We start from the raw sequence: 14,264 nt of genomic DNA on the forward strand, positions 1-14,264 counted from the left end.
TGTCTTGACACTGATAGATTCATTGCCCCAGGGAAGAGAACCACAGTCTCTGTCTTATTTCTAGAGGGAATGCTGTTTTTCTATCTAAAACAGATTTTAATCAAACAGATACTGCATACTAATTAGTCAGAACTGATTAGAAATAAGGTATGGTTTATTTCAATACTATATTCCTGAGCTTCTGCACTCTTAAGAGGTCACCCTGCTATTTATGTATGTTGTCCTTCTGAATAAATAACCACACAATACTGCACATATGCTTGTAAGGAAGTTCTCTTCGGCTCCAGGATAAATCACAAGAAATTTCCATTTTGACTGGAAAAAAAGACTTTCATCCAGTCTCTTTAGTTTGTGGCAAACAAACTGGGTAGGGGAGAGAAAATTGAGGTTTTCTCCTTTTGTATCTAAAGTAGTATTTCTTGTAACTTTGAATCTTGAACTTCAACCCCTTTCCAGTTGTGTATATTGCTGAGGATTCTCAGGAAAAGTCTATGGCACATACTCATTTTACAGGCCTGTTAGGCATAGCTGTCAGCCTGTTGGAACTGAGATTACAACTTAGAAGTTGTAACAAATCTGACACTTCCCCACAACTGTGCATTTCATGGGTTGGTTATGGCAAACTAACTTCCTTGAAACCGTACCAGTCATTTAAGGAACTCCGCATAAGCTTTTGATAAACCCAAGCATCCCTAGAGCACCGTCTGAAAACCATACTAACATAGGGCACACTCTAAAATCCTATAAACAAAGAACCTTATTTCAAACCACTTGAATCTGAAAAAAGAACCACAATTTCAAAATATGGACTGCCTGAACCATTTTTTTCAGATTCCACGTTGCTCTTGATTCTGAAGGCCTAGTTAAATGTTCAGGGGAAGAGGAGTCTTCTAATAGGGTTGTGACAACTCAGAAAGCATGTGAAATTTGTTTGAAAGCACCCCCATCAGAATCCTCCTTGATGACAGCATACACATACTTCTACCAGCAGGTTTTTTTTAAAAAAAAATAGAGGACACAGTCCAAATCATAATTTCCTGTGTGTGTTTTGAGGTGAGTCATATACATGAAGCCTATTAGAACCTTTTCGGATAAGTTGTCTCAGTTCTCAGTATACGCGGACATGTACGGGGAGAGGTATAAAATCTGCTATCCATATATTTTAATGAAATTTACTGCTCTTATTACATGATCTTAATAAAATGTATTTTGTGCAAAGTGGTCATTGTCTCTTTCAATTCAGATGTTTTAGTGGCTGTAACCATGTATTGGACTCGGTCTAGTTAGTAAAATAAGTCTTATTTTATAGTGACACCTGCTAGGTTGCTAAAAATGTTATTCACACACATAGTTGAGACATATATTCTGCATCACAGGATCAATTCTGGGTTTCAGACTGTTGCTTTACCAGGCTGGGACAAAATATTTTAACAAAACAAATCTCCTAAAGCATTTTAGTATTAGTTGGTATCAGTTATTCAGTAGAGCTTGCTCTGATATGTTTTAAGATAGAGACTACAATATGCTTGACAGTATAATCCTCTACATATCTACTTAGAAGTTAATCCTCTTCAATTTCATAGGACTTACCCAGGACTAAGTTTGGTTTACAGAGGTTGTAGGTGAAATGGTTGTGACATACCTAGTGGTGATCATCAATAGTAGAGCTGGAGTACATCATGTGAATTCCTCTTCTGTCCCTGGACCATTAGATGACTGTGCTGCATGGCAGACTTCTGTTCTACAAGAAGTCACTTCAGCTGATGTCAAAACCAAGAAAGAAAAAGAAAACATAATTTGTACTGGAACTGAAACATGTTAATGTCACTAAACTTTAGGAGTTAAAAATTGTAATTAGTTAAATCATTCTGTGTTTGGTAGCTTCACTGCTACCTGCTTTTTCTTCTCAATTAGTAATGGGGAACGGAAATATGGGAAATGGATCAGAATGGCTGTCCCAGCCCCCACTCCCCGCAAGGAAATCTGCAGTGATATTGTTCCAACCTACATGAATTATCACAGCTCCTCCATCATCCGTCCCATGTGTGTGATTCACATACCTGACACTGCTAAGCAGTAGAATGTCCAAGAAGCCCTTGGTCTCTTATCTGGCTGTTTCTTTTCCTACACTGACTAATGCAGGGCAGGGGAGGTGGGATAACCTAGGTGGATCCTTCAAGTATATGGCCCCATGCCAGCTGCCACAATTGCAACAAGCATGCCTTCTTGGAATCAGGTTCTATTCACTAAAAACCTTTTCAGCACTTGCAGACATTTATGCTGAAACTTGATGAAGATTTTCTATTTTGTTCCACAGACCATTTTGCCTTACATATTTTCAAACACTGGCAGTGTCTCTTTCCCCCCAAGGAAGTTAGCATGTTCTCAAATCTACAAATGAAATCATTGCGTGGTGGAATCGGGAGTGGATATCTGCAGAACTCATCTCCATACACTATTGAAGCTTGGCGTTTCTTTCAGCAAAAGCTTAATATTTTAGTCAATAGGTATTCCCTAGCCCAAAGCTAGAAGAATATTAAAAGAAGAATATTGAATATCTTGGTAATTGGAAGGAGGATCTCTGCAGTGAAAAAGCACCACTTGTACCTTTGATGCATTATTTATAATACAATACTATGTGCAGTCCGGATCATCAACATGAGACTCTCAGGTGCACATGTGCCTACAAGAGCCTTTCCTGCTTCTGGAATTAAGACTTGAAGAAAGCATTCAATTCTAGTCAACAGAATAGGTTCCTGTGCATGTTTGGCTCCTCATTCTCTCTCCTCGTGTGTGTGTGTGTGTGTGTGTGTGTGTGTGTGTGTGTGTGTGTTCCCCACAACTTTTCCAATATGCACATTGCTCACTGGCTCAAAATGATTGGTGACTCCAAAGAAGAGCAATATTTACAGGGCACCACACCATTCCCACAGCCTTTTTTTTCTTCTGAAATTCATTTTCTGCTTTACTCAAAAGCAACTATAATAATCATACTGCTTACTAGATAGTCGGCGCTTGTTGGTCAGGCAGAGCACAACTAACATTGAGCGATTGTGTAAACCAGTCTTAGTACTGCTGCCAATTCCAATTATGAATAAGGGACATTATGGTGGATGCTCGGGTTGTGAACATGATTTGTGCGGGAGGCACGTTCGCAACCTGCAGCACACGCGCGGGTCGCGATTCAGCGCTTCTGCACATGCGCAAAGCGCGATTTAGTGCTTTGCATGCACAAGCTCCAAAACCCAGAAGTAACCCGTTGTGGTACTTCTGGGTTCAGCGTGGTGCGCAACCTGAAAACACACAGCCTGAAGCGTCTGTAACCCGAGGTATGACTGTATTGATGTTCAGGTAAAGAAGGCTGTAAAAAAGATCACTGAAGTAGCCCTACAGCTGCTTAATGAGCAGCACTGGTTTGCACCTACAGTGGTAACAAATCTTTTATGAAAACTTACTTTATAAAAATTCTTGGTTTTATGTCAAGAAATAAGCGTTCAGGGCTTTTAAAAAGTTTATGGGATGTCTGTCTTAATTTCTTAGAAACTTAATTTCTTAGAAACAGTAAGCCTCCATATACTTACCTGCATTCATAATATGGGCAGCAGCAACTAGACAGGAATTGATAAGTTTCCCTTAGGGGTCATATTTTTAATATAGTTTACATTCTTTCCTCTGATTCATATTCAGATCAAACTAGGTAGGAATATAGTGTACAGTAAAAAATACTAGTGGTTTTTTAAAAAGGACTAGCTTTTTTTAAAAAAAATATCAATATTTTTAACCTTCCTCCAGAAACAAATGTTGGTACGCATTTTCATTTTTAAAACTAGGCTCTTATAAGAACCTAAGATGAACCTGCTGAATCAGACCATTGGCCCATCTAGACCAGCATCATGTTCTCAATGGGACCGACCAAATGCCTGTGGGATGTCTGCAAACTAGACCCATGAGCACAACAGCACTGTGCCCACCTTAGATCCCCAGGAACTGGTAATTAGAGCCATAATGCCTCTGACTGGAGGTTGAATAGAGCCATTGAGGCATGTAGCAGCCACTGATAAACTTTAATTAATAAATAAATAGGCTTACATGGTTGCTCATTATGCTTCCACAAAGAGTATAGTCTCTTTGTCACATTATCCCCAATAGTCATTGCTTGTAACCTGGCTTGCTTCGTGTTTCCATTATCCACAGAGGCTAAACAGCCACTCAGAAGCTGCTTTCTTAAGTAGTGGTTTTAAATTTTATAGGGTTTGTATTTATAAGCTGGTTTATAAAACATTTCTGCCCACCCTTTCTAAATTAACTAGGTTAGTTACTTATAACCAGTTATTTAATACTTCTTAGCTGTGCACAAGAGATTGTAGTTAACGAATGCAAAATCATTTTTATTTCCATGTAACTTCTCACCTACATCCCCATTGGTTTTAAAACTGGGTTGGCCACCTTGAGGGCAATATAAGTATATATAGTTTGAACCCAGTAAGCCTAGCTCAACACTACACAACACTTTTGAATGCCAGCATTACAGTAGAACTGCTCAGAGTGTCAAAAAAGTGATGGAAGGAGAAAACACAGCTTGACAGAAGTGTAGGTGGATTGTTCTGAGAACACCAAAGTTTATATGGAGTACCACAGATCTTTGTAAGATTAATAGGCAAAAGCTGATCAAATTGTCCATGAAAGATTAGGCACAATTCTCTGCATGGTCACTCAGAAGTGTGCCCAGTGAGTTCAATAGGAATTACTCCCAGGTAATGGTGTAAAGGACTGGAAGATAAAATCAGAGCAGTTAAGGGGATGCAAATGACAGCTTCCTTCGGAATTACAAACTAATTTTTTTAAAGGTCAGATTAAACATTTTTCACAACCATGTTTTTTTTAATGTGGAGTTATTAGTAATGATCATTCTACATTTATTCTTTGCTGCTCTAAAACATTTTGCCTTCTAAAAGTACTTTCCTATTTCATGCAATACATTTGTTAAGTCGCTGGTTTTTATCCTTATTCAGCAGACTTTCTGAGCACATGCTACATTTTAAACAGCCAAACAATTTATACTTTTCAACTGAAATGCCAACTTCCTTCATTTTAAGAGAAACAAAGTGAAGTTGTTTCCAATTAAATATATTTAGGGCAACTTAAGTTAATAAACATGATCAGTGTTAAGATCAAAATCTTAAAAAGTAATAGTAATGGAAATGATTAGTACTTCAGCTTTACTTAAAGATCACACACAAAAGAGAATTGAACACAACCAACTAAAACGAGAAAATCAAAATAATGCATTGACTGTCAAAATGTAGAGTAGTAGCCACTCCAGTAATTATTACTTTAGTGATTGTGGGAGGCATCTGATGGGCTAAACCACTGGGCTTGCTAGATTAAAGTATTGGATATCATGCAGAACTAAGATATAAAAAGACTACAAATTTGGAAATAATGCATCAGTTGAATATTGTACTTGCCCTTATCTTCCTCCAAAAGATAATACATTTAATGCAAATTGGAAATAAAATTATTCTCAGAAGATGAGATCCTTCATCCTCATTACTTAGCACTCTTCTAATAAATTGAAATAGACTACGTAATATTTGATCTGTTTTACTGTAACCTATTAGGGTGTGAACTATCATGGCATTTAACTATTCTTAAGTCTATAATATTCATATACTCTTAACTGTATTCCTGAACGTTTGCAGAAGTGGGCAGAACAGTGGTTTCCGGGGGCTTTATTGTTAACTCATTTCCCATATATAATAGTATGAATGGTAAAAGCCTAGGTGTATGTATATTCTATTTGTTGACCTAGTGATACTAACCTTGTAAGGTTAAATCTCTATTGAAACATTTAACTAAACTGGAAATTACTGGCTCTCTCTCTCAGCAGTCTATTCCATAATTACCTGTTCCATTTCTCCTTTGAGTAATTCTGTATTTCCCCCAGTCATTATGCAGTGCTTTGTTAACCATCAATATGACTTACAGAAAGATCAGATGCTTGTATGTCTGCTGAAAGTAGGACTGGCAAAACTGGTGGTAGTGGTGGTGGTAATAATAATAATAATAATAAACACCCTACTCATTTGGCTGTTGATTTATTAATTATTTGGAAATCATAAAAATGCAGTTTTCTATTACCCTCTGATAATTTATATAGTTACTTGTAGAATCCTAAATTTGAGGATTCCACAAGTAACTAATAATAATAAGAGCCACTCTTTATTAAGGATCTAATCAGCCTCTGAAAGGTTAATTGGTTAAAAAATACATCAGCCAAATTACTGGGGTTCCATTTAGAACTCATGTTACCCTAATTCAGGGTGCTCATGCTAGTGTTTAAAGCCCTAAACTACAAGTCCCAGTGTCTAAAACACCTTATTTCTTACGGACCCTCTTGGGGGTTAAGATCAGCAGAGAGGGCCCTCTTGATAGTTCTGCCACCCTGGCTAGTGATGGCCTGGGAGAGGGCACCATGCGGCAGCTATGCGCATATAATTCCTTCTCCACAGAGATGCATTCAGCACCTTTTAAAAATGTAGATTCTGGTGCATGATGAAGACACACCTCTTTACCCTGGCCTTTGACAACTGAGATATATATTTTTGAGTCCCACCCTATTATTTTGATTGTATTTGTTTTAAATTGATATTAATATTGTGCATTACATTGCTGTAACCTGCCATGTGACCTTGTGGGATGGATGATAAACAAATTAATAATGCACGTTCACCTGGGAGTAAGTACCATTGGACTTAATGGGACTTGGTTGTGGGTAGGCATAGGACTGTACTGCAAGGGTTGTGCTTTGTAGATAAGTGACATGATCCATGGAGGAATCTAATAGGCATCATGTTACATACACAGAGAAGTTCGACTGGCTCCCTACTTGCTGTCCTTCGGCCAGCAGGTGAAGCCATTCTTATTCCAACAGGCCTTTTGGTACTGATTTTTAAGGAAAGGGCTGGTGCTGTGAATTAAATAGTTTCCCCCTCCCCTAAGTTTTTAGCTGTTTCTATTTTATCTGTAATCAGCCATGAGTATCTGTCTGGGAGAAAGTTAAGGATGATGATAAGAGCATCTTCATCATCATCATCAAGTGACAATCACCAGTTTTACCACATAAAAGCATATATTGGTATCTCAGTAATATTGAGAAGAAAATACAGTTTTTGACTTAGTTACAGTCTGATAGTTACTTTAATGTGCTGTTTTCTGCTAATTATTATTACATTCATTAATAAAGTAGAGTATGCATAGAGTTCTGTAACATTTTTCACATTGTTTCTTACAAATCTTAGCAATGACTGATTTCAAGCTTATTTTTTAAAAAAAAATCTCACCTGAAATCTTGTTTTGTCTTACAGGTCTTGAATCAGCACGTCCAAACTTAATTCTTGGATTAGTAATTTGTCAGAAAACTAAGCGACCTGCAGCTGTACTAGAAACTGAAAAGATGGAAGAAAAGAAAAGCAGGATTCAGTTGCAGGAAGAAACTGAAGTATCTGCATACCCTAAAGGCAATATGGCTTCTCAGCAAGAGAAAAAACCTGCAAAATTCTCTCTCTATACTGGAGAAACAATTGTCAGTACAACACCACCTGGGTCTCCTCCACCTCCACCCCCAGAGCCAACTTCTGCATTAAAAATATTGTCATCAATTAAATCTGGAAGCTCAGCCACTGTTGCACAATCAAGTGCTTCTGTGTTGGGAATTAACACAGCTACTGCATCTTCTACTGCTTCCTCATCTTCAAAATCAGCCACACCACTTGATCACATCCTGCAAACTCTTTTCGGGAAAAAGAAATCTTTTGATCCTGTTTCCAAGGATTCTGAAGGGGCTCAGACTGAAATGCAGACTGTTGGTGAGGAAGGATTACCAGCAGCTCCCATACTTGATCCCATTGTGCAGCAATTTGGACAAATGTCGAAAGACAAAGCTATAGAAGAGGAGGAAGATGACAGGCCTTATGATCCTGAGGAAGAGTATGCTCCACAGAAAGCTTTTGAAAGTTGTGAAAGTGGTCTTGAAAAAAGATGTGAAACTTCAGAGCAAGAAGATGAAGCCTATGATCCAGAAGATGAAACTATCTTAGAAGAGGCAAAGGTTACTGTTGATGATTTGCCTAATAAAATGTTTTCGGAATCTAAAAGCCACTCCTTGACAGCATCTTCATTTGTGCCCGATGTATCTGCTCCACCATCTTTGGTAGAGCAACAGAAAATGTTAGAAGAATTAAACAAACAAATAGAAGAACAGAAAAGACAGCTGGAAGAACAAGAAGAAGCCCTCAGGCAACAACGAGCAGCTGTTGGTGTATCAATGGCTCATTTTTCAGTTTCTGATGCTTTGATGTCACCACCTCCAAAATCATCTCTAGCAAAAAATGAGCTATTCCAACATGAAAAACAAACTACTGAAAAATCTGAATTGCCTACATCCACAAGTCAAACTCAATTGTTAAATCAGGGAGGTGATCCTAGACAAAGTAGAGATCCCAGACAAGCTAGAAGGATTCTAACAGAGTGTAATGAAAGTGCTGACTCTAATGTAAAGCAGCATGTTATAGAATCGCCTACGGTACAAATTCCTCCACCCAGCTATGCAGGTCCATTGCAAACTGCACTTGACAAAGCAGATAAAACATTGATTTCTGTCCCTCATCCTAGTCATAAAGATACATGGGTTACTAGTGAAAAAAGTTCTGTTATGTCTGAACAAGATGTGCCCACTATCAACCCTGAAAATGCCCCACAGGTTCACCAGGAAACTGTAAATAAACCAGCTTCTATTGAAACATCTACAACTGCACCTGTTCGTAAAGTACTGCTACCTACCCCTGTCAATCCATGTTTCCTCCCTACTTTCTCTTCACCTAACAGTGTTCAGTCTGTAGCTTGGTCAAATGAATCTCAGGAGAAAAATGTTCCAGGGGTAGCAAGGGATTCTTTCCCAAGCCCAGTGTTCCCATCTCAGGAGAAAGCTCCTGGTCATTTTGAAACAGAAAGAGGTCCATCACATTATGAAGACCAAAGAAATCCACAGCCTTGCCACTTTTATGAACAAATGGAGTCACCCACAATTAAAAATGATGAAGAAAGAGGTGGGCCCCCATTTTCTTCTCTTGGGCACAAAAGCGGTCCTCCATTAATGAGTGGTGCTCCAGATTTCCATGGACAGAGGGGTTTACCACAACAGTTTACTGAAGGGCATAATCCTCTATCAAATAATGATGGACAAAGAGGGCCTCCACCCAACAGGTTTGGAGCCCCAAGAGCACCTATCCCTTCCTTATTTTCTGCACAACATGGACCACCACCACCACATTTTGCTGATAATAGGGGCCCTTCACAATCATTTCCTGATGGGCCAAGAGAAATTGCACCTTCTCAATTTGAAGAGCATAGGGAACCTCACATGGAACACAGAGATTCCCAATATGCAGATCCCCAATATCATGAGATGAGTGGTGGTCCTGGACAATTTGAAGGACCTGAGCCTCCGCAGTTTATGGGAAATAGAGGACCTTCACCCTTTCCTTTCGGGAACCCAAGAAGGCCTCCACCAAATCAATTTAAGGGTCAAAGAGGAGGCCCATCACCTCAGTTTGGAGGGCCAAGAGGTCCATCACCTAACCATTTTGGTGGTTCAAGAGGTCCTCCTCCAAATCAGTTTGAAGGACAAAGAGGACCTGCTCCAAGTCATGTGCCAGGACCAAGAGGACTTCTACCACCACCGTTTGAAGAACGGAGAGGGAGCCCACCACCCAGGTTTCCAAATCAGAGAGGTCCAGCACCACATCAGTTTGGAGGACCAAGGGGACCTGCACCTGGTCTATTTCCAGAAAAAAATGAACCTCCCCCAAATAGACATAACTTTCCAGGACAATCTCAGCAAGGTATGAAGCCAAGCCCCAGACCACTCTTGGATCTTCCAAGTCATCCACCTCAGCACAGGAAAGAGATGTGGGATGAAACTGGACCACCTGCCTCTCATCCTAATACTTCAGGGCAGGGTTCTGAGACAGAAGCACAGTGGTCAGCATCTGATTTTCGAGATGGCCGAAGTAATGACTATAGAGCTCAGACTTTTGAAGGGAGACAAAGAGAGAGATTTGAGGGAGGTAATAAGGAAAAAATACTAGAGCAGTCTGATCAGTCAGATAATCGATCAAATAGAGTAACGGATGATAGACGACGAGATCGTGACCACAACTGGGCTTGGGAAAGGGACCGTGGCAGAAACTGGAATAGGGGGAGAGAAAGGGAATGGGAGAGACATAAAGAAAAAGACTGGGATAAAAACAGAGAGAGAAACTATAACAAAGACAGGGACAGAGATTCAGAACGGGGGAAAGACTGGGAAAGAACCAGAGAGAGAGCCAGAACCAGAGATGGAGATACTTACCGAAGACGAGACAGATCAAGAAGCAGAGACCGTGATTATGACAGATTCAGGGACAGAGAACGGGCTCGAAGTAGAGACAGAGAAAGGGATAGAGAAAGAGATAGAGACCGTGACAAAGACAGAGCAAGAGATCGCAAGGACCGGAGTAAAAGTAAGGAGTGCGATAAGGACTCTAAGCAAGAAACACAAACTGGTGGCCAAAGGGCATCACATGCAGAAGCTTCTTCCGCTAAGCAGACATAGAAACATAATAATTCTTCAATAATGAGCCACATGAGGAAGAAAAACATGACTCTTTATTACTTGTACATATTGTATATTCTGATCGTTAGGCATAGTTTGGTAAAACCTGTTTCACAAATGAGATTTTGGATTGTAAATGCATATATTCATATATTAAGCAGGTACATGCTGGATTTGCTACATTTTGTTCGCCTCCTCCCTCTATAAGATATGTAAGGCACAATCCTTTCCCGCATGGGCACAGTGCCTGAGTACTGTTTTCCCCTAGCCTTGGACCATTGCACTGCCTGCTAGACCAGGGGTCTGGGACCAGGGGATCCAATATTCCATCCACACAGAAAAACTAATGCCTATAGCATTACAGTTCTAAAATGTTGCTTTTTTCCTACTTACTTTGTCTTTAAATTTCCATTTACAGAAGTAAAAATGGGAACTCTCTTCAATGAGCACATTGCTTTTTATGGATGTAAAGTTATGTTTTCCACTAACTTGAAATGTAATTTTATGAAAATTTAAACAATATCTTAGAAGCCATACCATTACATCTTAAATATATAGTATTTTGGTGTTTCAGTACAGTAGTTCCTACATTCAGGAGAGCCCAACATTTCTGTCCTGAGCTAATTAGGGCAGGATTTTGTGTATTTAAAGAAAAATTGTTGGGGAGCAGTATTTCTAGCAGCTGGCAGAGTATTTGAATAATAAACATTAAGCTTCTAGGTTCATTATCCTCCTTTTTACATGAGGGCATTTTGAGTTAGATTTCAACTAAGACAAAAAAATGCCTGAGTAACCATATTTCCTGCTTAGTTTAAGGTTTTTAATGTTGAATTTGTACAAAAAGTGTAATTGATTAAAAATTAATGACACCTCTATACAAAGCAACTAAACTTTTAAAACATACTTATTGGAAAACATTTTATAAATGGTTCAAATGACTGACTGAAAAGAGAGTAGTTTGCAGATCTAATCCTTTGTGCAGAATAAATATGGATAATTTAAGCAGTTTGACTTTTCCAGTGCTTAAAGGAAAATATTTGGACAAGTTGTGTTAAGTACCTTTGAGTTTTACTAATAACAACGGGAGACATTTAAATATGTAATAATTGCCCCATTGAAATATGTGGAGCTTAAAAGTGCTTAAATTAGGCTAGAATACATCCTCAGTCCTGTTCTTGCCACACTCATGGCTATCTTGATAACATTGGAAATAAATATTTGTGTAAAAAACGGAGTAGTAAAACTGATACTAACAAACCTGCTTTAAAGAGGAGAGCTTTTCACTGTGAAATAATGCAGTATACTATTACTTTTCCTGTATCTTTCAAGTTCATAATTCAAAAGAATGCATGGGGGGAAATCCTACCAGTTTAACTGAATTTATGCACTTATAGTTGAGCAGTTACTTTGATATTTTTATAAACATTTTGCAAATGTAAAAATAGATTCGTAACATTGGCATTTTCAGATCTGCATTTCAAGTAGCACTACTCCTATAAATAAATCACTACAGATTTACACTTTATATTGGTACATCTTACACTTTAAACATCAAGGACAAACTGATTTAAACAATGACCTGTATGCAAAACTCTTTTGCAAAATATTAAAAAGAAAGAGGTAGTGTAGAACATAAATATCTACTATGATGTAATTTTTCTATTCAAAATGTTTCTAACTTAGATATATATGAAAGTATGCAAAATCAAGTGTTTGTTTAGGTTTATTTGAAAGGGGTTTCTGTAAATTGTATTTTATATTTCAGAATATATCACTGTACATTAAATGTGGAACTTCATAGGTTTTGTTACTGTAAGTCAAATAAACATCTAAAGAAAGCCGTTGTATCAAAATTTTCATAGGAACTGATGGCAGAATCTGCCACATTAATCCAAATACACTACTCTAATGCTTCAGTTTCTTTGGATGGTTGATTCCAGAACAGGGTATCTCTATTTTGAGAAGATGCAAGAGGAATGGGTAGCTGACTTTGCAACCACTAGATGAGCTCTTCAGCCAGAGATCACTTAGTAAAACGAGGAATACAGTCATGCCTCTCAGTACTACACTGATCCCAGGTCTTCCCTTGTACTCATGCAGCAATTGATGCAACCCCCCAGTGCTCTTTATTGGAAAGATAAAGATTGTTACTCTACAAAACTGTAGCCATAAAGTATATTTGAGAATGATCAAGGTACTTCAAACACTCACAAAACAAAATAATAATAAATTCCTTCCAGTAGCACCTTAGAGACCAATTAAGTTTGTTATTGGTATGAGCTTTTGTGTGCATGCACACTTCTTCAGATACGCACATGAAAGCTCATACCAATAACAAACTTAGTTGGTCTCGTAAGGTGCTACTGGAAGGAATTTGTTTGTTTGTTTGTTTTGACTACGGCAGACCAACACGGCTACCTACCTGTAACTCACAAAACTGATACTGTACTAGGAAAGCCTCACCTGGGGGATGGCTGGCATTTGTAAACCTATTATTGAAAGAGGGTGTGTGAAATGTACCCCCCCCCCATGACCATTGTACTTGTACATTAACAATAACTGAAATTTGGTACACACATGAGCTGTATGCAGAGCTCAAAGTTTAGGCTGAATTTATGTTGAAGGGAATGGGATTACACCACTCATCCTGTCCCCTGAATGTACATGTTCAGTGCAGAAGCTAAAGCGGTGTCCTTCCTGTATTACCCGGGCGGGGTGTGTGTGTGTGAAAATGGGGCGTTTACTTTGGTGAGTCAAATCTTGGCACACAAAATCTAGATTCCAGTATTCCATCACAGTGTAAGCCCAACCCTATGGAATATTACTCTGAATATCTCAGCCCATGGTTAAATTGGGCTGGGAAGTGGAGGAGGTGCACCACTGCCTGCCAATAATAATGACAGTTTTTAGAACAAAGCTGGGACACATTGGCATATGATATGGATCTTTGATTACAGAATGCAAGCTAAAAGAATTCAATGGTTTCAAGAGACCCTAAAGTCTGCTCAGAACTGCCGCAATGATAAAGGAGGCGAAATACTTCAAACAATTTGTCCTGTATTTTTACTCCAAATCTGAGCACCCTCATTTATGTAGCCAGAACAACAGCTGTGCAAAGAGGCAGAGTATGTAGAATGCTGATAGGCTGTTGAGAGGGGGAAATTGAAAATAAGTGGGAGGGGAAAGGAGATGGGAGTGGCTGGAAAAAACCGGCATGGTCAAATACCATAGGTCAGGGGTCAGCAAACTTTTTCAGCCGGGGGCCAGTCCACTGTCCCTCAGACCTTGTGGGGGGCCGGACTATATTTTGGAAAAAAATAAATGAACGAATTCCTATGCCCCACAAATAACCCAGAGATGCATTTTAAATAAAAGCACACATTCTACTCATGTAAAAACACCAGGCAGGCCCCACAAATAACCCAGAGGTGCATTTTAAATAAAAGGACATATTCTACTCATGTAAAAACATGCTGATTCCCAGACCGTCCGCAGGCTGGATTTAGAAGGTGATCCCTCCGGGCCTTAGTTTGCCTACCCATGCCATAGGTGCCAACTCCCTGGGTGCCCGAGCACCCACAAATTCTGGTGCCAGGGCCATGCACGCTAC

General features: G+C 39.1%; 1 protein-coding gene across 9 annotated transcripts in view; it reads left to right on the forward strand.

The window, feature by feature from the left end:
- DIDO1 (death inducer-obliterator 1) overlaps window positions 1-12,492 on the forward strand; it is a 66,701-nt gene extending 54,209 nt beyond the window's left edge. For 8 of the 9 annotated variants that reach the window (XM_083447237.1, XM_083447239.1, XM_083447243.1 and 5 more), the window contains one exon: window positions 7,368-12,492. In XM_083447237.1, the coding sequence (XP_083303363.1) occupies window positions 7,368-10,654 (3,287 nt within the window). In that variant the 3' untranslated portion in view covers window positions 10,655-12,492. Of the gene's footprint in view, window positions 1-831; window positions 1,219-7,367 lie in introns of those variants that run through there. The other variant, XM_083447245.1, reaches the window with a different exon arrangement.
- The last annotated feature ends 1,772 nt before the right edge of the window (window positions 12,493-14,264 follow it).

Source organism: Podarcis tiliguerta, assembly GCF_965153285.1.
Source record: "Podarcis tiliguerta genome assembly, chromosome: 6".
Classification (NCBI taxonomy): Eukaryota; Metazoa; Chordata; class Lepidosauria; order Squamata; family Lacertidae; genus Podarcis; species Podarcis tiliguerta.